General features: G+C 59.3%; 3 protein-coding genes across 12 annotated transcripts in view; 1 reads left to right on the top strand and 2 right to left on the bottom strand.

Annotated features, from left to right (window-relative positions):
• TEPSIN (TEPSIN, adaptor related protein complex 4 accessory protein) lies at positions 642–11,593 on the bottom strand. 3 transcript variants are annotated; one of them, XM_018063617.1, is made up of 13 exons: positions 11,528–11,593; positions 9,739–9,811; positions 9,318–9,409; positions 9,052–9,145; positions 6,673–6,740; positions 6,442–6,520; positions 6,248–6,319; positions 5,231–5,434; positions 4,107–4,284; positions 3,868–3,981; positions 3,673–3,751; positions 3,353–3,487; positions 642–2,470 (listed from the first exon to the last, which is right to left on the bottom strand). In XM_018063617.1, the coding sequence occupies exons 1-13, from the start codon at positions 11,573–11,575 to the stop codon at positions 1,910–1,912; spliced, it is 1,797 nt and encodes a 598-aa protein (XP_017919106.1). In that variant the 5' UTR covers positions 11,576–11,593; the 3' UTR covers positions 642–1,909. The 3 variants fall into 3 exon arrangements, with proteins under 3 accessions (XP_017919106.1, XP_017919107.1, XP_017919108.1); XM_018063618.1 differs by having other exon boundaries at positions 4,107–4,281; XM_018063619.1 differs by lacking the exon at positions 9,052–9,145 and having other exon boundaries at positions 9,318–9,407.
• Positions 11,651–13,812, top strand: NDUFAF8 (NADH:ubiquinone oxidoreductase complex assembly factor 8). 4 transcript variants are annotated; one of them, XM_018063613.1, is made up of 5 exons: positions 11,651–12,019; positions 12,183–12,293; positions 12,407–12,537; positions 12,735–12,878; positions 13,565–13,812. In XM_018063613.1, exons 1-5 carry the CDS (start codon positions 11,936–11,938, stop codon positions 13,578–13,580), a joined length of 486 nt encoding a protein of 161 aa, XP_017919102.1. In that variant the 5' UTR covers positions 11,651–11,935; the 3' UTR covers positions 13,581–13,812. The 4 variants fall into 4 exon arrangements, 3 of the variants coding, with proteins under 3 accessions (XP_017919102.1, XP_017919103.1, XP_017919104.1); XM_018063614.1 differs by lacking the exon at positions 12,735–12,878 and having other exon boundaries at positions 11,653–12,019; XR_001919612.1 differs by lacking the exon at positions 12,407–12,537 and having other exon boundaries at positions 11,655–12,019.
• Positions 15,951–24,953, bottom strand: part of SLC38A10 (solute carrier family 38 member 10) — a 40,449-nt gene continuing 31,446 nt past the window's right edge. For 2 of the 5 annotated variants that reach the window (XM_018063608.1, XM_018063609.1), the window contains exons 12-17: positions 23,060–23,227; positions 22,425–22,877; positions 21,766–21,885; positions 20,601–20,624; positions 18,728–18,898; positions 15,951–18,084 (exon numbers count right to left, since the gene is read on the bottom strand). In XM_018063608.1, the coding sequence (XP_017919097.1) occupies positions 17,039–18,084; positions 18,728–18,898; positions 20,601–20,624; positions 21,766–21,885; positions 22,425–22,877; positions 23,060–23,227 (1,982 nt within the window). In that variant the 3' untranslated portion in view covers positions 15,951–17,038. The remainder of the gene's footprint in view (positions 18,085–18,727; positions 18,899–20,600; positions 20,625–21,765; positions 21,886–22,424; positions 22,878–23,059; positions 23,228–24,953) is intronic. The other 3 variants (XM_018063610.1, XM_018063612.1, XM_018063611.1) reach the window with 2 other exon arrangements.

The following is a 24,953-nucleotide window of genomic DNA, read 5'->3' as shown; positions in this document are numbered from 1 at the left end:
TAAAAAATTTTAAACGCTTATATTAAAAAAGAAAAAAGGTCTTAGATCAATAATCTAAGCGTTCACCTTTAAAAAGCTAGAAAAAGAAAAAAATCCACAGCAGGAAGAATGAAATAGTAAAGAGCAGAAGTCAATAAAACAGGAAACATAAAATCAGTAAGAAATATAAAACCAAAAGTTAGCTCTTTGAAAAGATCAATAATATCAATAAACTTCTAATCAGACTAGCCAAGAAAGGGGAAAAAACCATTAATATCAGAAATGAAAGGTGGGACACTATAGAAATTGGAAGAACAAAGAAAGTAGTAGGCTGAAAAAACTACAGCCATATTCGCAACTGACCAATTCCTTGAAAGACACAAATTACTGAAACTCACAAGGAAATAGATAACCCAGATAGTCCTTAAATCTACTTAAGAAATTGAATTTTGCAGTCAGAAATTTTGCAATTAAGAAAATTACAGGACAAGATAGTTCCACTGGGGAGTCCTTCCAAACATTTAAGGAAGAATTGATACCGGTCCCTGCTTTCAGAAGGCTCTACCTGTGCCCCTTAGGGGCTCGGCCCCTGTGCTGTTTTCTCTCCTCTCTCTCTCTCACACACACACACAGATAGAAAATGAAAAGGCGATCAGTGCAGCTTCCCGTGAACAGCAGTGTTTATGTGGGAAGTGTGACCCCAGGCCGTCCCCAGTTCTCCCCAGAGCAACCACAGCCCTAGCTCTGAGGTGGCTGCGCAGTCTGCAGGCAGAGGACGGCAGGGGGAGCTGACACAGGCCACACAGGGACCTGATGCTGCCCTAACCCTACCCAGACCCCAATCCTGATGGACGAGAAGCCAGGAGGCTGCTTAGGACTCCCCTCTCCCCCAGAGGGAGGGATCTGAGCTCAAATACAAACACCCAAGCAGTGGTTCCACATCAACCTTGTTTCTGAGGGCCAGGAAGGCAGGGGTTTCCCCAGGGGACCCCGAGGTCAGTGCTTGCAAGGCTCTGTGCCTGCCTGCCTGCTGCTACAGGAATTCAAGTCCAAATGGCCAGTCTCTGGCCAAGGAGACAGCAGGGTGGGGCAGAGGAATGACTGAGGTGGCCCTGGGATCCTCCTCACAGGATTGTCACCTGGAAACAGCAGAAGCTTGGCTGGAAGCTGGGTCTGGGCTCAGCCTGCAGATGGGTTCTCTCCGTCTTCCCCTGGTGCCCTTCTTTGTGTGCCCATAAGGACCCGAGGGACTCGGGCCAGTTCCAAGGGGTGTGTGGTCTCCTCTCCCATGAGCTCCCCTCCAGTGCCCTCTGGGCAAGCCACGTCATGCTGTCTGCCCCACTGCCCTCCCTTCGTTCCTCTGGCAGATGGGAGAAGCAACCCGCCAAAGCAGATGGCCATGAGGCGGGAGATCCGGCACCCCAGGGCCCACCAGCTGCCAGGCTTAGCTCGTGCTCAGCTCCTCTTTCTGGGCCTGCCTTGCCCTCCCTGCAAGTCCTGCAGGGTGCTCGGGGGCGCTGCTCCTGGGCCATCAAACCCAGGGGGCAGGCTGTAAGCGGGGGGTCCTGCCTCCCAGCAGAAAAACAGGGAACCCACCTTAGGGGCAAAGTTGGGGAGCAGCTCCCATGGGCACCTCATTACCACAGTGGTGGTCTGGCTCTGACTGGTGCATGAACTTCTAAAATATCCATGGGTTTTACTGGTGGCCATTCTCATCCCTGGGTGGGCCGTCCACTCTAAGCTTGCCTTGCTGCACGGCTGTCCACACCCAAGGCCTCAGTGGGTGAGGGGAAGAGGCCAGGGGAGGGCGAGGCCAACCACAGGAAGGGGAATTGCGGGCTGTGGGCATAGGGGACAGCACAAAGTCACAGGGTCCTGGGAGTCACGGGCTAGGGAGCACACAGACTGCATATGGCCCAGGCAGACAAGATCATGAGTTTAAGAATGCGAAAGCCGACGGCTCAGAGCCGCAAGGCTCTTTTGCTGCCAGCCTCTGTGACAACGTCCAGGGAGTCTGGTGGGCTGGGAGGGGCTCCTCTGCAGCAGTCCCGGCCCCCACCAGGCGGGGACAAGCCACCAGTTCCATGCCAGCAAATAAGGAGCTGCAGCTGTGGCTGGGGCCCAGGCTGATCTCTGGCCCTCCCTTTGGGGTGTCCATGCAGAGCGGGCCCTGCTCAGATGCAGCCCCCTGGTCTGTGGAACCTGCCAGCCTGGTCTCAGCCTCCCTGGCAGCCCCAGGGACTGGAAGGGGGCAGCTGTCCAGGGACACTGGGGGCACAGGGCTGGGCTGCATCCCTGATGGGGGTGTGCTGCCCTTGGGCAAAAACAGAGCTGAACTCAGAGGCTGCAGGAAGGCTGGGCCTCCGGTGAAAGGCAGGGCGTCAGTCAACAGGTCTGATGGGCCCACATGGGCAGCTGCAGGGCCAGGCTCAGCTGGGGGCCTCCGGGCAGGGGGCCACTGTCGGCAGGAGGCTTCAAAGTGTCTCAGGATCTGAACAAGGGAAGAGGGGAACTGGTGAGGGCTCTTATACTCCTCCAGGAATCAGAGGACATGGTGCTCCCGGGCGCCCTCCTCAATGTCGCTGGCCAGAGCACGGGGCAGGACCACTGGCCGCTCACAACAATTCTGTCATCCCCCAGCAGCAGCACTGCTGCTCTCCACCAGCTGTCATACAGATGCTTTCCCCCACATCAAGCTGCCGTGCGGCCTGCCAGAGTGGAAGAGCGCCCCCTCCCGGTCAAGTGCCACACAAGCACCTGACACACAGAGGGAACAGATGTGGCTGAAACACCAAGTCCCACCCAGGTGTCATCCCTAATAGCTGACCTCCTGGGTCCTTCTCAGGTTTTAGGTGACTAAACATCTGAATTTTCAGCTGCCATACAGAAAACTGGAAGCTGAGGGAGGCCAACAGCGGGCCCCCAGAGAAGACTGCAGGTGGCCTCCCCACATTCATCAGTGGGAAGAGGACTCAGACAAACCATCATTTCTGCTTTCCCAGGGTGGGGCATATGGGAGCAGAGCATAGACCCATGACACAGAGTACGGGAAGAGAGCCATCCAAACAGTCAAGGAGGGCTTCCCGCAGGAGGACGGCTTCCTGGAGGAGACAGCCACAAGGGAGAAGGCACTGCCCAAAGGGCAGATCTGCTAGGCAGAAGGTCAGGGAAACCAGGGGAAGATTGGGGAAACCTGGGGGTCCCAAGTATGGGAAGAGGCCAGGCCACCAACTGCAGTTCTAAGGGGATGACTTGTGCCAGCCACAGGAGCAGGAGGGGGCGTGTCTAGGGAAGGCAGCAGGGGATGAGGGGGACGGTGTGGGACTGCAGGGGTGTCCTGCACCCTCTCCTCTGGGCCCTGGAGGCTGCCCACCTTTGTGGCCTTGTTGGTCACGGGTCCAGGGCTGCCCTCACTGAGCTCCTGCAGCCGAGGCCGGGTGAGGAGCAGGACTCGCTCCTGGGAGAGCAGGTCGGTGCACCCGAGGGAGGCGATGGCACCCAGGGCTCTCTGTAGGGTGGGTGGGCTTGATGTCAGCTGGTTCCCCCTCCAAGGGAGGTCTGTGTGACTGGCTCCCTCCCTCCCTCCTCTCAGCCCTCAGCAGACAATCGACTGGGCGACTGGGCGTCCTGTTCTCCTTCTCCCCACTCCCCGTGCCTGGGCACACCCCCAGCCCCACCCACTCCCCTCCTCACCATCTGAACACGCTCACTGGTGGCAGCCAGGTGGCCGATGAGCAGCTCCAGCACAGCCTCACAGTTGAGGAGGCCACACCTGCAGGAAGGGGGCACCGTGCAACAGGGCTGGGACCGTGGGGCAAGGGGCGTGTGTGCAGAGGCAGGGCGAGGGATGGGGTGGGGTGCGGGGGCCTGGAACAGGCCAGGGCTCACTCTTTGATGAAGTGCTGCACCTCCTCTCGGCTCAGGAAGGTGTGCTGCCCCTGGGTCACAGTCCGGACCAGGCTCAGCTCCTGCTGGCAGTCACTCAGGGTCACAGCCTCAACCCTGCCAGGTGCACACGGGTCAGGACAAAGGGTGGGCTCCCTTACACCAGGAAGGGTGAGCCCCCTCCAAGTCACCTCTTGCCCATCAGGGTAGGGAGGGAGGGGCACCCTGGGGTGCTGGATCACCTTTCTGCCAGGTCACTAGGTGCCCGGCTGGCCCCCGAGGGGCTGTCGCTGCCCGACCGACTACCCGAGTCCGAGGCCTTGCCCAGATCATCGTTCTCCTGGGAAGAATCCTGAGAGCTGGGACTGCTGTCCAGCTCATCCCAGCCGCCTCCGGCCTGCCCAGGCTGGTGTCTCGCTGCTGGAAGAAACACCAACTGAGGGGCAGACCCTTGGGGGCCTCAGATTGGCCCCATGTCCGTCTCCCCAGGAGCCCTGGAGGGGGAGACCCAGGGAAGAGCCTATGGGCTGGGTTCTGGGATGTGGACACGTAGCTGCCTGGATTCCAGCTGCGGGAAACACCACCTGAGAGGAAATGGGGCAGAACAGGGCACACCCTCACTCAGGGCCAGGGTGGGGGGCCTGCACAGGACACGCCTGCCCAGAAAGCAGCGTCAGGCACCAGATGCCAGGGCAGTGGGGACAGCGCCCAGCACAGCAGCTCTCAAGTCCCGGCGAGCACTGACATCCTTCCTCCGAGCCAGGCAAATGGGGCAGCACTTCTGGGAGAGGCAGAGGTGGAGGCGGAGGGCGTGGGCAGCCGTCGCTCCCTCCTATATCACAGCGCACCGCTAGAACACACATGGCATGGAGCCTGGCCCCTGCGGAGGGCTTCCCTGTTGCCCCTGGGCCCTGACGGGCTGCAAAGCTGCTTGAAGGCACCGGATGAACACATGAGAGCTGGGGATGGCTCCTGTCCCAGCTCTAAGCTTCCATATCTGAGCAGCTGGGATCCTGGGCAGACCCCACCTCTCATGGGGCCGTAATACCTGAGCTCCCACCCAGAGCAGACTGACAGAGAGCACTGGACATGGGGGTCGAGGCAGGGTTGCCCTATGTGCACCGCCGCAGAGGCCACAGGGAGTCGAGTCTCCTGGGTGGCTGGCTCTGCGAGCTTGTCAAGTGCTGGCTCTGGGAGGTGTCGCGGGACCAGCAGGGTGGGGCTCCAGCCCCCTGCCCCCACCAGGAGTGAGCTGCTTTCTTCCTCCTCCGTCATCTGCTCCCGCCCAGCCCCAGCAGGTGACTGGAAGTCCAGGGCCCCCGGGAGGGGGAAGCCAGCATCCCAAGGGAGGAGTCCAGCTCAATACCTAGGGCTCCTGGGCTGGCCGCAGGGAGAGAGCTCCCGGAGGCAGGGGTGCCGAGGCTGGTTGAAGGTGTCACGGCTGGCTGGTAGGCGTCACCCCGCGGAAGGGACCTCTGGCAGCTGGGGCTCTCAGGCCCAGGGCGCACGGCGCTGGCCACCACCTCTGCGGCTTTCTGGATGGTGGACAGGAAGGCTTCACCTGCAGAGCCTGCAGCAGAGAGAGGGGAGACGGCACAGCCCCCTCAGTCCCACCCTGTGTTCCCAGGATGAGGTGCCCACGGCTGCTGCTCACCCAGGACCCAAGAGGTTGGGACACAAGATGCAGTCACAGAGCAGAGGCCCTATGGAGGAACAGGGCCCGCCCAGAAGCTTCTGCGGTGAATTCACTTCAATGCATCCGGCCCCATGGAGCTTGGATGAGTGGCAGCTCACAGCAAAGCTGTACCTCTCGCCCTCCTGGGTCCCCACCTCAGAGTAGGGGGCCACCTAAGGTGGTTGTCCTGAGAACCACAATCTCCCTGGCCACTTAAGGAGTGCTCACATCCTGTGCTAGGGGCTTTCCCACGGAGTGCCCCATGGAGAGTGATCTAGCAGTCACCCCCAGGTTAGGAACAGGTGGGCTCTAAGGCTGACCCATTTTAGGAATCACAAGGGCCAGGGAACTAGGAGCCACGGCTGGAGTGGTCAGCACATCAGCTGGACCCGGCCCAGAGCCCTCGAGAGGCTTGCGTGGCCCTGGGGGGCTTCAGGCTCTCCCGGCAAGCAAGGCTGGCACGGCGCCAGCTCCAAGTCACCTCTGTCACAGACAGGACCACCGCCCTCTGCGCTCGGCTCCCTAAAGGAGCCCAGGGCCGATGGCCCAAGTGTGGGGTTGACCGTCAGCCTGGCTTCTCACCAGCCAGGTAAGGAGAGCTGACTGCACCTCCCCAGCAGCCCCAGGGTGGGACAGAAGTCAGTGAGGGGCACACAGGTCCCATCCGCCCCTCACCCTCAGCCTGGGCCCCAGTCCCGCAGCACTCACCTATGTGACCCCGCTCCTTGCTGTAGCCGAAGCCCTGCAGGGCGCTCTGGGGCCTGGACTGGGAGCCCATGCCTGCGGGGAGGCGCACGTCAGCAGCAGTAGGGACCCGACCTTCAACCCTGGACGTTTGTGGGAGGAGAGGCTTCGGGCCCGCCCAGAGTAACCCGGTGACAGGGCTGGGCATACTTGCATACCTGCTGGGGGCAGGGTCCTGGGAGGCTGGGAGGGAGGTGGAGGTGACAAGGCGTCGGAGTACAAGGCAGCCCCCAAGTCCTAGATGAGGCAAAGGGCACTCAGCGCCACAAGCCCACGGTTCCCCCACCCCTCCTTCTCCCCTGAGGGCCACTCAGGGGCTCTGTCCTGCAGAGAGTGGAGCCAGGGCCCTGGGCAGGGAGAGCAGGGAGTGACCTGGGTCCTAGGCTCACCTGGGCGGCCGCCCGCACCTTCTGGTACAGGCTGTTCCCGTGGAGAGGATCCGGGGGCCCCGCGAAAACTGCGCGACAGATGGGAGGAGAGTTGAGCTGGGCAACGCCAACCACCAAGCCTCAAAGCCCACACCCAACGCAGGCGGTGAGCCCTGGCCTTGCCTGGCCCCCCCGAAGCCCCCAGCTCAGCCCCCTCAACCAAGTGCCTCGGTGCTTCCTAAAGCACAGATGCACCGCCATCCCCAGGCCTGGGGTGGCTGTGCCCTCACAGCCCCTCGGCGTCCCCTGGCCCACACCCCCAGCCGTGAGGCTGCAACTCAACCTCCAGAACACCAGGGCCTCACCTGACCCTCTGCAACAGCAGCCTCGCTGCCTCCCCCTCAACACCATCTCCACCCAGAGGCGACCGGAGGAGGCCCTCAATGCGGGGGTGGAACCCAGGTCTCCCACACTGCAGGCGGATTCTTTACCAGCTGAGCCACCAGGGAAGCCCAAGAATACTGGAATGGGTAGCCTAGCCCTTCTCCAGCGGATCTTCCCGACCCAGGAATCGAACCAGGGTCTCCTGCATTGCAGGTGGATTCTTTACCAATTGAGCTATCAGGGAAGCCCGAGGAGGCTCTAGTCCAGCTGAAGAGCTTCCAAAGGCCTGACCATAATGCAGGTTCCTTATCACAGCCTGACAGGGCTCCTGCTCATAGAGCTCCAGCTGTGGCCCATCAGATAAGCTTGTGTGCACCAAGTCCCTTCAGTCAGGTCTGACTGTGACCCCATGGACTACAGCCCAGCAGGCTCCTCTGTCCGTGGAAGAATATTGGAGTGGGTTGCCATGCCCTCCTCCAGGAGATCTTCCCAACCCAGGGATCAAACCCGTCTCCAGCGTTTCCTGAATTGGCAGGCAGGCTCTTTACCACCAGCACCACCTGGGAAGCTTGCGTGCGTACACGCATGTCCGACTCTCTGAAACACTATGGACCACGGCCTGCCAGGCTCCTCTGTTCATGGGATTCTCCAGGCAAGAAACTGGGTGGGTTGCCATTTCCTTCTCCAACCTGGGAAGCTTATGTCTCATTAAACCTCGCTGGCTTCTCCTGCCTTAGGGTGCTGAGACCAGCCAGGGCGGGGTACCTCCCCGCCGCCCTGCCACAGCTCCCACCATCCCTGTGGGAGTCACAGGGACCCCCCCTGCCAGGCCCCCAAAGTTGGGCCAACCTTTGTGTGCCCCCCACCCCCGCCTCCAGGATTAGCTCCTCTCACAGCCCCATCTATCTGGGTATTCGTCCTCTGGGGACAATGCTCAGAGCTTGAGAGACGGTGGTGCTAATAGAGAACCCCAGTCAGCTGCCCCCCTCTGCTTCCTCTGCCCTCTTCGGAGACCAGGACAGAGGCGAGGCCCAGCGCTGGCCACAGTTGTGTGAGCCAAGCAGCGGGACAGGCCCGTTCTGACCCTTCGGCTGGTGAGAATGAACCAGCCATGCTGCTTCAGTGCACAAACTCCAGGGAGCTGGGCTGTGACGAGTGCGCCCCCAGCCCCATGGGCGCCTCTAGGAATCTGCCAAGTAATGGTCTGCGCCCCCTCCAAGGCCACTCACTGTCTCCAAGGCGCCTGCATGCACCCCAGGGCCCACAGGCAGCCCAGCCCCAGCCTGGCCTCAGTGCGCCTGAAGTAAAGGGAAGACAGCAGATTGGGGGTGCAGCGGGAGGGCACACTAAAGAGTCTCCAACAAGCAAGTGGTGCCCGGAGGACTCAATCTCTCCGTGGCACTGCCCTCTCGGGGACAGCTTGGCGGGGTGGGTTCTGGCCTGAAGGCCATGGCCTTCCTATTCAGTTCTCCCCACCCAAGGAGAAGACCTCAGGCTACGACCCTCCACCAGTTCCTATTAACAAGAGACTCATGAACACCTCTGGCCTGGGGGCAGGTGAGGGACGGAGCTCTACCCCAGACCCACCTGTCACCTGGATCCCCACAGGCCAGGGCCCCACTTTTCACTATAGCCTCATTAGTCCTGTCCCCCACCTCCCAGCCCTTCTGAGAATGGAGGGCTTCCTAGGGTCCGGAGGAGCAGCTCTGGGGAGAAGAGGGAACCCAAGGCAGGGACAGACAGGAAAGGTCCAGGCCGCAAAGGCCCAGCAGAGCTCACGGACAGACACCAGCCATTCCACGCAATGTGCTGGCCTGGCCTGGTGGGGAGGAGGGGAGGAGCTGACACAGAGGGAAGGGAAGGGAGGAGGTGGCAGTGAAGGACAGTGTGGACGGAGCACAGAGTGGGGAGCACGGGTATGAGACAGGGAGGCAGGGGCTCGGGTTAAGGGTTCTGGCCGAGACCTGCCCTGGCCACCTTCCTCCCACGCCTCCTGTAGGCAGTGCTGGCCCATACCCGCAGCTTCCTGGATGAAGGCAGGGTTGCGCTTCAGGATGAGCAGAAAGGAAGAGGAGCCATGACCACACAGGTGCAGCAGGATCTTCAGCACCTGGGGCAGCAGGGATGGGGGGGTTGGGCAGAGCTGGGTCCACAGAAGGGTGCCCCACCCGACACAGCCCCCCATGCCCCCAGCTCATCCCTCCCCTCCAGCCTCACCACCAGGGGCAGGACAGGGCCCTGACTTAACCCCCGGGCAGGCATCTGGAGCCACTCGGACTCACCTTGAGCTTCACGCGGCCAGAGCCGCTGTGCAGACGGTTCAGCAGGTACTCCAGGAGACACTGGCTGCTGCCCAGGGATTCGTGGGAGATCTCTGGGAGGCACTCAGTTAGGGAAGGGGAGAGCTAACCCTGGGCCACACAATGCCCTGGCCAGGGAGAGAAGCCGGGCCTTCTTGCCATCGAACTCCTCAGTGTGGCCCCCTCTACCACAGGCACCCACCCCAGGCCCTGGTTTCAGGAACACCCGGCTTCCAGGGCCTCCTAAGCCTCAAGTCATCAGTAAGGTGACTTTCAGAGCCCACACACCTAGCTGCTATGGGAAAGGAGCCAGGGCCCCCTCAGGGTAGGAGAAGCCCGGGACCTTGGGAGATGGGGTAGGAGAGGCTACAGGGGCCCCAGAGGTATCCACAAGGAAGGATACTGGCAATCTCCTCAAACAGGTAGCCCGGACAGGGGACATCATCATCCGACGTTCCCTTCAGGAGAATCGGGAGCTGAAAGGGAGCGAGAGCCCAGCCCACAGTGAGTGGCCACAGGAGCCCTCATTCTTGGGGATCCCAATTTCAAAAGCTTATAGTTGGCGTGACACAGGGTCAGGGGACCCAAAGAGAAGAGCAACGGTCCCACTGGCCACAGGGAGCCTGCAGAAGCCTCCCTTCTGGAGGCCGGGATGAACGCCTGGGAAGAGGAAATGGGTGGTGGTCTCCATGGTGACAGGCCCTAAAGGTCACGATTCAGCAGGGCCCCCCAGGCCCTTACACCTACAGCCACACAACTTAAAAGTGCCTTTAGTATACCAACTTACAGACTGGCAAAAAAAAAAATACTCCTCAGGTGAACCCCTGTGACACAATCATTCACCCTGACAGACCTACAGCGCCACTTCCAGGAAGGGATCCCACAGAGACAACTCAAAACAAGAACAACCGACTCAGCTGTGTGTCTCACGCTTATGTGTCAGCACAAAGGTGTTTACACTGAGTTGACTCAGCACAAAGATGTACAATTTCTAGGGATAAAAACCAGAAACACCCATTCCACCTCATGGCACATCTGGAGGGTATGAGCCTAGTGTAGACAGGACAAGAAACCTCAGGTGCAGTTTCTGAGGTGCTGGCCACAGACACGGTTGGCCTGAATGTTGCAAGAGGCTGTTCACGCTATTTGTCCACCAAGACCCAGAGGGAAGCTGGAAAGGTCTGCAGGACCATAGCATGTTCGGCACATAGCGAAACCTCTGCTCAAAGAGAACTGACCTGTCTTTCAGCAGCATGAGGGTGAACCCGTCACCCCCTCACCCCTGCCGCCTGCCTGTGGAAGCTCATAGTGCCAGAATTCACTGTTCATTCTGGCCTATTTCTGGTGACAGACTCCAACCTCCTTTTCTTGACCCTGGACTTTTGGACTGGTTCAGGCTCACTTCAGGAGCATTTTCTACAATTGGGAACCCAGACCTCCTACAACTTAGGAGAGTCTTTCTCAAGGACCTGAAGGCCACTCCTTGAAATGTAACCACCAGGAGGGACAGGGTCTGTCCCCCAGTTCCTACCGTACGATGGGATCTTAGCTTCTGTAACCACCAGTTATCAGCACAGCAGCCGTATCCCACCGAAACCGCCCAAACGCCTGCCATTTTTCACTTGAACTCCACCCTTCTGTCCTGTCCTGAAAACGCCCAGTCCTCTCCGCACAATTTGAACTTGAATTCAGGGCTTCCCCCACTGCCTGGACCACTTAATAAAAGGTTTTCTGCCGCTCTTCGAATCAGCGTCTGGTTATCTCGGCCAGAGTTCGGGGGATCACTGTTTCTTTTTCTGTAAAGCTACTTTAAGCTGGGTAAGAAAACAGAAAAACTTGGGATTTTGTTCAAGGGGGTCACTCTTCCCCGTGGACCTGACACAGGGATCGCCTGACTTGCCGCCCCCCAAGGCTGTGGGGTCCCCCAGCCTCGGGAGGGGCCGAAGGGTAGGATTTGAGATGAGGAGTGTTCTAGGATGTTGAAGCGGCCGGAAAACAGGGAAAGAGGCGAGAGGAGAGGTGGGAGGGGACGGAGGGGGACGAAGGGGACGCCAAGCCTGCCAGCAGCCGGAGGGCACGGGGCGCGGGGATCCCGCGGGCGCAGTGCGCAGCCAGGGAGGCGGTCGGCCTGGGCCGGGGGTGAGGCCAGGAGGCGGCGCGTGGTGGGACCAGGGCCGCCAGCACTCACTCACCCGGTGCAGAAAGCTCAGGCGGTCCCGCAGCGGCGGCGTGGCCGCCATGGTGCCGGCCACCTTCCGGCCCCGCCCCGCTTCCGCCAGGCCCGGGCCCCCGCCAATCAGTGCGTGAGCCTGACCCCGCGGGCCAATTACCCGAGTGAGGAGGGCCTTGCGGCCGACTTCGGGAAACAGTTTGCGCGTGAACCAATACAAAGTCCAAGGACAGCGACCGACAACGAGCCAACTGCAGGGCTCTGGGAGACTGAGAGCGGTTCCGGAGAGGCTAAGGCGAGGGCTAAGCCTGACCAAGTGACAAAGCGCAAGAAAGATTGTGGGCGGAAGTGCCTGCCGGTTAAGCTGTTGGGCGCCGGAAGAGGCCGGACCTAAGATGGCGGCGCCCACAGGTGCCGGGAGGAGCCGCTCATGTCGGGGAACGGAGCTGTGTGGGGTCGCGTGCGAAGCCGCCTCCGCGCCTTTCCCGAGTGTCTAGCTGCCTGTGAGGCCGAGGTGCGGAGTCGTCAGGCGGGGCAGGAAGGGCCGCGCGAGGCGGGGTGCAGGCTGGCGGGGGGCGGGTAGTGGTGACCCGGGAGCGGCGGCGGCGGGGTCCGCCCCGGGTAATCAGCGGGCGCGGGGACCGTGGCGACCCTCGCCGGTCTCCGTCCGCCCCCAGGCCGCGGCCTACGGCAGGTGCGTGCAGGCGTCCACGGCCCCGGGCGGCTGCTTGAAGAAGGATCTGTGCGCGCAGGAGTTCGAGGCTTTGCGGAGCTGCTTCGCTGCTGCGGTAAGTGAACGCCAGCCTCGCCCGGGGGTGGGACCCTAGGGGGCGGGGACCCACGTTACCTGTTTGGGAAACGGGCTTCCTTTTCCTTTGGGTTCGATGTTGGGCTCCAACAGGTGCTTCAAGGGGGCACAGCCCCACACCAGCCGGCGCGACCCCCGCCGCCACGGAGGCTGCCTGTAATGAGGCTGGCACAAGGTTTTGAGCTGGTGCCCAAGATGTCAAGGTCCTGGGTTCCCTCGACTCGGTGGGTCTGGGGTGGGCCACGATGCCCACAGTCAGTTCTGTTCACCAGAGCTGCTGGTGCTGAGTACTGGACCTGGGAGGGGGCAGTTGGGTCAGCTCACCAGAATTTAGGGAATCCAAGGAATCCCTATGATCCAGGGATGCATGGGCCATACTTCATTTCCCGGAAGGCTCAAAGAACCCCTTGCACCTTCCTAGCAATCATTGTGGCTGGGATATGCGGCTCGCCCTTGTCACCAATCTCCAATCTGACATGTTTCATCCAAGATGCACGTGTCGCTTGGACTTGCTTCCTGGCTCTCGGCAGCTTCCGTGCTTTACTCAGAGCACTCCCTCCGGGAGGTACAAACCTTCATCCTGTGGTCAGTGGTTGGAAGGATTCACATGTAAAATAAAGATCACACACTCCTGGCCAAACCAGGCTTTTCCCTACCGCCTGTGGTTATTAGTCAGGATCACAGGTATCCTGTGAATCCTCTCCGGAAGGAATCCTCTCTGATTCCTTACGCTCCTCTGCCCCTGTCATGTTGTCTTGCCCCCGGGAGCGTGTGGCTGCCTCTCCTGCTGTTTTCCATTGAGGGCAACCTAACCACAGGCCCCAGGCACTGGAAGTTCAGAACAGGGAATCTGGGGGTTTCTCATTTAAAGACACAAGCCATTTTGTCTACTCTGCCTGCACCCTGAGGCTCTGGGGGGGGTGCATGAGGAGGCAGGAGGGGAGCCTGTGTTTCAGCATCTCTGACTTAGAGATTCCTTTATAGAAGGGGGAGGACTAAATGGGACTCGTTGGTGGCACAGTGCCTGGCAGGGTGGGAGAGGCCACAGAGCAGGTTGAGCCCAGCCCCAGGCTCCCCAGTGCCCCAACCAGCCTGGCCCCATGCTGCACACTCGTGGCCAAGCTCTTTGTCATTTGTTTGCCAGGAGGTGGCTTCGGGGATGGTAGTTTTCTTAACTTTGAAACCATGTCTAACTTGTCTAACCATGTCTAACTAAAGCAACCCATTCAGACACAGCCCTTTGTCTTCCAGGCCAAGAAGACCCTGACAGGAGGCCATTAGGAAAGACTACAAGCTCCAATGCACGTCCCTGGGTGCCTGGCACTGATGGCCTCAAGGGGCAAGCGTCTAAAACCTTAAAAGCTCTTGGGGCTAAAAGGACTGGAAACACATTAGGTATGCATGAGCAGGAGAATGGGTTTTCCAGCCTTGCACACCTAAGGATTTGGGGACAATAAGACGCAATGAACCCACAATAAAGATCAGATCAGATACTGTAAGATTTGTTTTGTCATCTGCAGAATGAGTGCATGGGCTGTGAACAAGCTGCCTTGCGAGTCTCGTTCTTTAAAGAATTCTCACCAAGGCATGTCATCTGAGTCTGGCGAAACATCCAGAAGTAACTACCAGGTTACAGCACAGACCAAAGAAAAAACAGTGACACCGTGAGGGAAAAGTCCGAGCTGCAGGAACCTGATGGGTTTTTTTTCTGACTTAGGAAAAAAAAGGTGGGGGTTGCTCTTCAGGCAAAGGGGTGAAGAACCCAGGGAAGGTCTGGTTTTAGGAACCCAGTGCCTGTGAGACTTGCTCCATGGGGTTGCCCCACCCTCCCTTCCGCAGCCTCTGGAGTCTGAGCCCAGGTCCATCCTGGCCAGGCTCCTGCTCACTCTGGTCCCACCCCTCATCCTGATTCGGTAAGGCCGCAGCAGCACACGTGCTGGAGCTCCAGGGAGACCCAGTGGGACCCAGGAAGATTTCAGCATCCTGAGTGCTGCCTGCTGGACGTGTCATCCCAGAGCCTCCTTCCCCAGGGTATGGAGGTCACATTGTCCTCTGGCTCCACCGAGGCCCTGCTGTCCCAGAGCACCTGTGCCCTGAGGCCTGGAGCTGTTCCCTCTTATAAAGGCTCCTCCACTTCCCCCACAAAGTGCTGAAACCCCTTATTTCCGAGCTATCATCCCAGTGAAATGCAGTTTCCAGGGCAGCCTTGGAGGGGAGCCATACGCCGCTCAAGGGCTTTAGAACTGTTCAAAGACTGGCTGGCTGAGCAGTCATGTTTCACAGTCACCACTGGAATTCAGGACCAGACATCACTGACGTGACCCCCGTCCCGGCCAGGGGTGATGGCCCCTCAGATTGGCTGAGGGCAGGAGGGAGGAGTGGGCCAGGAAAACAGACTTGCTGAGAATGCCGCCCCCTTCCCTGTCTGCCGAGACAGTGTGCACACCCAGCAGGTGCCTCCTGCCTGAGGATGGCCTCTTTCTGACCCTCTGTGCTCTCTGCACTTTGGCAGCCTGCTGGCTAGAGCTTCTGGCATCTCTGCTGTGCACAGGCACTCTGGTCGCTTCCAGAACTGTCCCACCCAGTGCTCTCCTAACATCCTTTCAGATTCCAGTTCACGGAGGCAGATGAGGCCACAAGCCACATCTCAGGTCCAGGGCTGCAGACGTGATCTACTGGCTGGGCCAGGCCACTTACCACACACTGAAGTCAGCTCACGGACCTCCCTGGCTCCCCTCCCCAAACTCAACCTGTCTTCAAAACTGTGTTTATGGGAGGGAGTTCAACCGAGTTGTGTCAGGATACAGGAAAAATGGTTCCTTCTGCTTCTTCAGCTGTTTCACCAGGAGGCAGTCACCCTGTGTGGCGCCACCTGTCTTGGCCTCGGACTCAGGGCTCAGCTGCACCACGGGAGGCCATACCCAGCCTCGACCTTGGCCTCTTCCCACCCCGGGCTGGGCTTGGGGGCCCCATTCCAGAACGGGAGTACAGACAGGGCCCTGTCCCAGTCACCTCGGCCATCCAGGCCTTGTGTCTGCCAAGTGTATCGGCCAGCACAGAGGGTCACTCCTGGCGGCCCGGTGTGCTGCGCTGGCCACATCTACCAGCCAAGGGACCCAGCAGGAGGGATGGCCTGTGGTCAGAAAGCAAGGCAGCGTCTCCCGGCCCCTCATGGCTCCCTGCAGTACTGGTCACGGTGACCCCACCCAGAGGTCTGCCCAGAGCTTTCCCAAAGGAGAGGACTGGGGAGGGGAGTGGAGCGGAGAACCTGGAGAAGACAAGCACTAACTGGGACAGAGGACCCTGAGCGCCCGGAGGTGCGGGAATGGCAGGCGATGGCAGAGGCTGAACTGCTGCTCTCAGACGGCTGTGGCCCCTGCTCTGAGGAGGAAGCTATCTTTGCAGAAATCCAGAGGCTAGAACACTGGGTCAAGGTGAGAGATTCAGGTAGAGAGGGCTGGACACGCAATCCCACCCCAAAACAACAAATGGTATTCCAACCTGAGGGAAACTTCCAGCCGGTACAGTTTGCTTGGAATTATTTTTAGTTAAGAATGGAGGGACCTGGATGCTTTTTACTGAGCTCCCCTCTGTGTGAGCAGTGCCCAGGGTTCGTGGGGAATCAGCTTGGCTTCCAGAGGATTCCACTCCTTTTATTATTCATTTTGAGGCTTCAAGATGACATAGAAATCACAGTAAACAATAAAACCATTTCAAAAGGCACAGGGGAGAGGTGAGCGGAGACCAAGGCTGGAGCTGTCACGTGGCCTGGGCAGCCCTGGCTAGCGGTCAGTGACTGGCTCCCCACCATGGACCCCTTGGGGCAGGGTCTGGAGCGGCCCCCACCCCCAGCAGGGAACGAGGCACACAGCCCAAAGCACAAAGCAGGTGAAGGCCCCAGGCTCTTGAGGGCACAGCCAAGCATGTCAGGCCACCTACTGACCAGCCCAGGCTGGGGATGACCACTGGCCTCTCTGCCCCTTGAAACAAAGTACAACAAAAAACACCACAAAAACCCTCCCAACAGATGAGTCCCGAGGGTGCAAACCCAGAGGAGACGCTGCCCTGGAAGAAGTGAGAAGTGGTGAGAAGTGAGGTCGTGCACCCCTCCCCACTGGGCCTGGAACCCAGGTTTCATGGTCAGGGCCTCTGTCTGTGGCGTGGAAGCCTTTGGGTGATTCACCATGGCACCAACCAGACAGCAGTGGTCTGTTTTACTTTTTAAATCTCACAGCCACTCGATTGGCAGACCGAAGTATGCAGAGCAGAGAGCCAGGGCAGAGGCGGCTGGACCCACAGGCCTGTCCAGCCTCTCAGACGATGCAGTGTTTGCTGTGAGACGGGGTGAAGCCAGAAGCATTTTCAGGCTCTGTACTGACAGTCACAGAGAACATCAATAAGGAATTAAAGTTCGGGATAACACTGCCTCTCATGGCAGCCAGGCGGCCAGGGCTGCAGTCAGCACTCAGAGCCCCAACATCTCCACCTGTACCCCAGTGGCTCCCACGGCCACACAGGAGGTGGCAGGTCGTGTTTCCTGGTCTCAGGGAGCGGCTGTTTTTCCTCCTCAAGGCTGCAGGAAGGGAGCTGAATCATGAAAGAGTCAGCCTGGAAGTAGCCGCAGCTGCAGAGCCGTCACTCCACCCTGGGCCTGACTTCTGGGGCTTGGCACCCACCGTGGTCCAGGTTCACCAGCTGACCGGAGCACCCTGGCCTTAGTGGGGCTCAGGGCTCCTCCAGGGCCCCAGGCAGCTGTTTGATCTGGCGGCCTGGGACCACCCGCAGGGCACCTCCAGCGGCCTGGTGCAGCTGGGTCTCCAGGGCGCTGCGGAGGTCATTAACCTGCACGTCGGGCAGTGAATTGAAGCTGATGATGACCCCGTCCTTCGGGGCCGGCCCTGCCTCTGCCAGAGGAGCTACGTCCCGCCGTCTCCTCCGAAGGTCGGAGCCGGCCTGGACTTTCAAGTCCCGGTTGGGTTTGGCGTTGTCCAGCTTCTGATCTCCAGGTATGGCGGGTTTGGGCCCAAGCTCAGGGTCTGGCCTCTGCTCGGGCTCCTGGCCGGCGGTGCCCTCCCGGGGAGCAGGCACGTGCTCCCTACCGGGGGCCTCCTTCCTCATCTCCGCATGACCACCCTGCCACCCGCCCTGTCCTCCAGCAGGGTCGGCCCGGTGTTCTGGCTGATGTAAAACAACCTGGGCCTGGGGGGCTGCTACCCCCAACCTGCCTCCAGGTGCCCGGTCTCGGCTCGCTTGCTGGGACTTTACCTGAGGGGCCCCAACCGCTGCCCCCACCCCCGGCACATCTGCCTCCTGAGTGTCCACACCAGCAGCTGCTGCCTCCTTCCTGGGTTTCTTCTTCTCATGGGTGCCTCCACCAAAAACATCCCGACTCTGCCCGGGGACATCCCCAGCTCCATGCTGCTCTGGGCTCCCGGGCACCCTGGCAGCCTCCAGCACAGGGAGCCGATCTTGCACGCCAGCGCCCTCAGCCTCAGGCGCAGCGCCCTGCCGGCCTTCCCTTGGCTCAGCCGGAGCTGCCCAGGGCTGCGGGTCAGCACCGCCGGGAGGTGCAGCTGGGGCTCTGCCCGCTGCCCCATCAGGTTCCTCCACGGAGCGCTGGCTGTGCCCCTGCGGAGGAGCGGGGGGATGCCCAGGAGCGCCGGGCAGGACTTCCACAGGCTGCGGCGGGGGACGCTCCACCATCCCTGCGTCGTGGACCTCCTGCTCCTTACCTCTGGGTGCGGCCACCCCCAACTCAGGCTGTGCGTCCGCTGCAAATGAAGTCAGGCACCTGTTTAGCCACAGAGCTGAGCAGAAGCTACCGACGCAGCAACTAAGTGAAGCCAGCTTGCCAGCAATCAAGGAATACAAACACCTGCTTAAGTTCACCCAGCAGGACTCTAGACCACAGAGCCACAGATCCAACGGGGATGGGGGGCAGGGGGAGGCGGTGGGGCAGGAGACCCTGGCTTTCATGCATTAAGGGACAACCCCTGGGCTTCCCTGGTGGCTCAGTGGTAAAGAATCTGTCTGCCAATGCAGGAGACATGGGTTTGATCCCTGATCTAGGAAAATCCCATGTGACGTGGAACCACCAAGCCCATCCACCACAAGCACTGAGCCTGTGCTCTTGAGCTCAGGAGCCACGACTGAGCCCACATGCTGCCGCCACTGCCTAGAGCCCGTGCTCTGCAACAGGAGAGGCCAGCGTGCCACCATGGGAGAGCAGCCCCGCTCTCTGCAGCTAGGAAAAGCACGTGCAGCAATGAGGGCCCAGCACAGCCACAAATAAACACACACATACATAAACAAGCACCATTCTTTTCAAAAAGTGACAACCCCTCTTCCCTGAGTGGGGGCAGCAACCACCCCCAGCCTGCCCAGCCCCTCTCCCCCTCCCTCCCCCAGACTTGCCATCCTCGCCTTCCTGGCCGTCCTGCCTCTGCTGGTGGATCTCCTTATGCTGCTCTTCGATCACCGCGAGCAGCTTCTCCTGCTGGTCCAGGAGGCGCTTCTGCTGCACCTGCTGTTCCTTGATCACTTGTAATAGCACGGCGTGGTCCAGCATCTCCGCCCGGCCGGCTTCTGGTGCAGAAAACGCAGGCGGTCAGAGCCTGGGGGCTACAAAGGCGCTTGGCTGGGCTGAGGGCAGTATGATGCATGCAGGGAGCCCAAGGTGGCCTGTGGGCCCCTCCCTTGGACACCTCCTGGGCACTCCCCTCTACCCGGCTGAGACAGCACCCACACGCTGTAACCACAAATGGCAGTGATCTGGGCTGGTGACTCGAACTATCAACTATTCTAAAAAAGAATATTGGTTTTTTAAGAAAGTTTCTTCCCAGATGAGAACTTTAAAGACAAACAGAACCATCTTCCCCTTCAGCAGGGACAAGAGCTGGGACCTCAGTGAGAAGGCTACGCCAGTGCTCCCGCCAGCCTCGCCTCCCCCTGGAAGCTGGCTGCAGCTGGCAGGGAAGGAGCGCCAGATGAGCTGGGAGCAAGCCAGCTGCAGCAGGTGTGTGTAGGAAGGGCCCCCACAGACTGTGGACCGAGAAGAGGCCCCAAGGCTGAATACCTTGGGTGTGGAAAGCTCATAAAGCACTGCAAACACGTCAGCACTGGGTCAGCTCTGTAGAGCCAGCAGTCCGGGCTTAAGGAACTTTTATAACACATGTCTTTAAACAGGAAGCTTTGAAAGATGATGTAACTGTACAGGCTGTCAGATGGAAAAGCTTGAATCCGAAGAAAGGAGAACATTTTCGGAGTGGCGAGAGCTAACATCCCAGCGAGGGGCCCCCATGCTGGGCACATTCAGGTGTGCTGGCCTGTCCTCCCCAGCAGTGACCTGTGACCCCCCAGAACAGGGCAAGGTTGGCCTTCTCCCAGGGACTGCCATGGCTCCCCCCCAGAGGCCAGTGCCCATGAAGAACATGCTGAGGCTAAGCACGGTGGATGGGTCGCTTGGCCAGCCCCGGTGATCCAGGCCCCTGCTCTCCACCAGACACACATCCAGACATCCTAAGGTGACCAAGACGCCTGCGTGAGAAAGCCTACATTCCGTGAATCATCTCGGGGCTCCCCACACCCCCTTTAGACAAGGGAAGTGCACAGCGCCATCCCAGAGTTCCAGACCAGCTCCCTCGACCATGACCATGCTCCCAACACCACCTGTCCCCAAGGGAGGGTTCCTAAAGAGCAGGCCCCCTGACTCACTGGCTCCTCAGAGGACTAGCCCTAGCCCAAGGCTGGGGTCGGGAAGAAGTGCGCCATGTCCAGCCAGAAGCAACATGGGACAGATGGGAAGCAGAATGGAGGTGATAAACTGAGACCCCAGCTGGAGCTCCGTGTACAACTGCTCGGCCCACCAGGACCACAGGGATCAGACTCATGGATGGGATGAGAGCTGCACAGATATTAACACACGTGCAGAGCACATTAATACCAGGCCATGCACACGGCGGAAGTCACACGCAGGCCCTGCCCCATCTCTGGGAGTGCCTGGGTGCTTATAGGCTGCACCTGGCTGTCCTGTGGTGGCGCCCCACGGCGGAGCCCCAGTGGGGCTAAGGGGCACCAGGGCATGTGGACTAGAAGCGAGCGGGTTGGGGCATCAGGGGGGACCCCACCTGAGGGGCTGTGGCTGAGCCCAGTTGGGGGACAGACCACGTGTGGATCCCGGGCTCTGACCCCATGCAAGGCACTACCGGGCTCAGTGTTCACACTGTCTGCTGTCTCGTCTTTAAACCCCCACAGAAACCTTCACTGTGATGCTCCTCCCGACGCCTACCTGCCACCATCTTTCTGATTTCAGCTGTGCATCCCATTGAGAGGCGTTTGGAGAAAGGCAGAATAGGAAACCATCAAAGTTCTTTTCAGAAAAGAAAAAGTCAAAGAATCAAACAGGATTAGGTAACAGATTGTAAGGACCAGGACCAGTAAACAGACTGAAACCAAAGACAGCAACATGCAGAACTCCACGGCATCCGAGCTATAGGAAACCCCAGGACCTTCAGCTCTGCCTTCCTGGCCTCTGAGTGCAGAGGCTCGGCTGGCTTCCCGGGCCTGGTGCTCCGGGCCAGCTATCTCAAGGCTGCAGGACCTTCTGGGAAGCAGCTCGTGGGGCAGCAAGGCATGAGCATCCCATGAACCCACCTGAGTGCGGAACCATGATCCCCATGTACAGACCCAGATTCTCAGAGCACACAGTGAAACACCAGGGAGCTGCTCTGTGGACACTGCTAGCAAATAGGGTGACCCCACAGGGTCTCAGGTAGGGACCAAAGAAACAAGAAGAGTGATCATTTGCTGGGAGAGCTGCCACCACCTCCTTTAGTGCAGGGCAGTGCCTGACCAGGTGGGGCTGTGAGGAGGGGGGCATCAAAAGCAGAGAGCGAGAAGCATCCCCAAATGGGCATGAAGGTCTGGAGGAGGGTGCAGAGCAAGTGTTGTTCACTGGAGAGAAAAGATTAAATGAGCTTTCGCTTTGGGACAGGTGCTAGGTCTTCACCACAGCTGGGTACAAAGGTCCCCACCCAGCCCCAGCTAAGACGGGGCGGGAGCTGCTGCCACAGTGGCCGGGGAGCTAAGATAGCAGTGAGTCACCGGCCCTTCCACCCTCGCTAATGCCCCCTACACCTGGCCAGCTTGTTGGAAATATTAACATGTCTATTTTGAAATGAGATACAAACGGGAATAGAAAGTCACGTGACAGTGACAGGTTTGTTGTTTTTTTCTAAAGGGGGAGAAAAGAAGATAAAAACATTCCCAGGGAAGTGAAAAGGGAGGAGAGAAGGCTGTTGGTTGGCAGGGGAGCTATTTAAGATCTTTCCTCAACAGGAAACTGGCAAGACTACGGGCTCCTGTGTCTCCTCCTGGGCCACATTCCACTTCCAGAAGGAAGCAGCAGTATCTCCAGGCCTTGGGAGGACGCAGGGAGAAAGCAAAGGCCTTACCCTCCAGCTTGCTGCCGGCATGCTCCCCTCCCTGTCCCTCCTCGGTCCTCTGCTCTCGAGGCTCTGCCTGCGGCGCTGCCCCCGGGCCTGGCTTCTCCTCCGGGAGGGGAGCCTTCGCATCTGCACACAAGGCAAAGACTCAGGAGGCTTGCAGGAAAACTCAGAAGAAGGTAGAGGGGGGACAAGAGGAGGAGGCCGATATTTCCTAAAATCACCCTCCACGTTGGCCCTCCCTCCCTGGTACTGTATATTCAACCTGATGAGTACCAGGGAGGTAATAAAAAAATAATATTTAACATCTCACAGTCTGGTGGCAGGGAGCCAGTGTCAACTACCTTCGTCAATTAGCATGCGGGGACCGTCGTCAGTAGCTCTGAGACGGCACTTAACAAGGAGCTACCCGTCAGGCCCACGCCGTGCCCCGTGTGCGCCCAGACATGCAGGAGCAGCTCAGCACCTGGCACTTACGGGTCTGGCGAACAAGTGTGTGACAAATGCCAGAGGAGCTGCCAAGCCCCGACAGCTGCACCAGGGCTGCTACACAGACAAGCTCATCTCGCAAGAAAAGAAAGGCCGTGCGACCGAAGGGAGGATGGTCAGTGTCTCCTGCCCTGTCCCCAGCCTCTCCCGGGCCCCGCAAGGATGGAGCCTACACCCACCAGGCTCTTTCTTCTCCTCCGGCTTGCCCATGGCCCCCACGGCATGGCCAAGCAGCAAGGCACCGTCTGCTCTGGCCCCTGCGCCTGCCACCGGCACGTCCTGCCCCTCAGGGAGCACTGCCTGGGGCCCTGGATGCACGCCCCTGTCGCCCAGCCCCAGGTCCTCCTTCACAGGCTCAATGGCTGGCTGACCATTTTCTTCTGGAACCTTCTGGGAATCTTTGGGAAGACCGCCCGCTGCCTCCAAAGCCTGGTCCTGTCTGAGTCTCTCTCGTCCTGAATCCAGCAGGGGTGGTACCATTTGACCCTTGCCCCCCAGGGCCCTTTCATCCATGTGTTTGGACGGCCGCTCCTTCTCCAGTCCTTCTTGGTCTTGACCTTCATCCACTACCACCTCGTCGTGAGGCACTGGGGGTTCATGACGGTGGGCCTCGCCCAGAGGTACTGCAACTCCTGGAAGGAGACGGATGATGTTGGGGAGCGGGGATGGGGGAGGGGGGTGACTCAGCCTTCCCTCCCAGGGCGGCTTTCCCTCTTCAGGTCTGTGAACCAACCAACCACATGACTGATGTCCAGCTGAGGTCCTGCCCCCATGGACACAGCCCCCCACACCCCCACCCAGGCAGTCGTAGCACCTTGACCAGGGCGATCCAGCTGTGCCGCCTCCTGCTTCTCCTTGGCCTCTTCCCTTGGGGGCACATTCACGGGGCCCTTAATCTGGGCCTGCTCCATCTCATCTTTCTCATTTGGCAGCTTCGGCTTATCTCGGCCGTCCTCAGCCACGTCCACAATTGGATTCTGGCCTGTAAGCACGGCACAGATAATTGAGCGGTGTTTCCACATGGCTACACCGCCAATCAGCATGGCAACTGGGCGGTTTTCCCTGGATTGTAATCACATTTCCCAGTTGAATGGCAGAGCCTCAGCAGTTGTTTTTTTTTTCCTGTTCAATCATTAGCAGCTAAGTAGCATAGAAAACTGTCATTTTTCATGTGTATTCATAACAAAAATATGTCAAAATGCAATTTACACCTAACTGGGTGCAGAAGAACGATACCCCACATAAAGCTGGCTGTCACCACCAGGTGGCAGCACGAACCCACCATTTGAAGTCTGGGAACAGTAAGCGCCCAACATCATCCCTCCTGGGGACAATCACCCTCCCTAAGCCCGGCCAACCCCTCGCTGCAGGCCAAGGGGGAAGGGGAGGAGAGAAATGCTTAAGGAAAATGCCTGTGGGAGGTTGATTTGCAATTCTGTCAACTTCTTGTTGCAGAAGTAAAAATTCCTATCAAAAGGAAGGTGAGAAAGAGGCATCGCCCACAAAGCTGGCCTCCTACACACACCTGTATCCCGCCGGCCTCCTCATCCTCCTGGAAGCCCAGCAGCTCAGTCATGGCGGGCCCTCGGGGAGAGGGCCATGAGGGTGGCCCAAATGGAGCCCCTTAGGAAACTCTCTCCATGAACAAAACCACTCTCTACCTGTCAGGCAAAAGTGGCAGAAACTAAAACACTATCTGGCAGGGAAAAAAAGCTTTAAAAAGAGTCATTTCATCCCAGTGGCCCGAAGCAACCGCTTTCCGCCTTCAGGGCACAAGCTGCCTGCAAGAGGGGAGGTGGAAGCCCCCGAAGTCGTGGGACCCCCAAAGGGGCTCTGGGGGGATTCACGACAGTCCTGTTCAGGCGGGCTTGCTCCTTCCCCCAGAGGAGAAGGGACCTGGGCTGACCTGCCATGCTCGCCGGTGGTCACCTGCAGCAGCTGAGGTTTAGTATCCAAAGCAAAGTAGAGGGGGGATGGCGCTGGGCAGGAGCGGGACGCAGGACTCCACAGTTCAATCAAGCGACTGATTCGCGTGAGTGTGTGGTGTCTGCTCCACACCACAGGTAACACCCCTGTCCCCAGCCCCCAGAGGCCCCTGGGGGTCAAAATCAAGAGGTGCTGTCTAGTGGAAGACCAAGTTAAGACAGAGGGCCAGGAAGGGAAGGAAAATTACAACAGAACAAATATCTCCATCATGTTGCAGGACCAACTCGAAATCTATCCATCATCAGGCAAAGGAATGACCAGGGGACTCGGGTGAGCAAGGGGCATGGGTCCACAACGTGGCCACCCTGCCCACAGCGGCCGGGCCTCGGGCACTTCACAGCTGTTCTCGGCACTGGACACAGTGCTTTCTAAAACGAACCAGAGCTCCTCGTGAGGACAGTTTGCCAGCAATGCCTCTGGGCCGCAGTAAAACTAACACCAAACTTCCTAATTAGCAACTGAAGAACAGCCCACACTCACCCAGGGTGGTCACCCCAGGGAAGGATGAAGGCCAGGCAGGGGCTTGGCCTGTTTCGCCTTCCAGAGGCAGCAGCAAATCAGAGGGAGTGGCCAGCAGAGGGCGCCCCGGCCTGGAAGGGCCTCCTCTCAGCCTCAAGGTTGTGGCCTCCACTCCTCAAAGTGGCACCACGCAGGGAAATTCCATGTCTGCCTCAGTTCTGCTGGGCGGGGAGCTTTCTAAACTGCCTGGCCCCACCCACACT

Source organism: Capra hircus, chromosome 19 (assembly GCF_001704415.2).
Source record: "Capra hircus breed San Clemente chromosome 19, ASM170441v1, whole genome shotgun sequence".
NCBI lineage: Eukaryota > Metazoa > Chordata > Mammalia > Artiodactyla > Bovidae > Capra > Capra hircus.
This window is presented reverse-complemented; position numbering and strand designations above follow the sequence as displayed.

Coding starts and splice junctions, on each gene's coding strand:
- TEPSIN (XM_018063617.1), bottom strand. CDS start 11,575: ATGGCGGCCACGCCGCCGCTGCGGGACCGCCTGAGCTTTCTGCACCGG. Junction 6,741..9,051: donor CTTCATCCAGGAAGCTGCGG/GTATGGGCCAGC, acceptor TCTGTCGCGCAG/TTTTCGCGGGGCCCCCGGAT. Junction 3,752..3,867: donor GTGCAGCACTTCATCAAAGA/GTGAGCCCTGGC, acceptor CCCTTCCTGCAG/GTGTGGCCTCCTCAACTGTG.
- NDUFAF8 (XM_018063613.1), top strand. CDS start 11,936: ATGTCGGGGAACGGAGCTGTGTGGGGTCGCGTGCGAAGCCGCCTCCGC. Junction 12,020..12,182: donor TAGCTGCCTGTGAGGCCGAG/GTGCGGAGTCGT, acceptor GTCCGCCCCCAG/GCCGCGGCCTACGGCAGGTG. Junction 12,294..12,406: donor GGAGCTGCTTCGCTGCTGCG/GTAAGTGAACGC, acceptor GGGCTCCAACAG/GTGCTTCAAGGGGGCACAGC.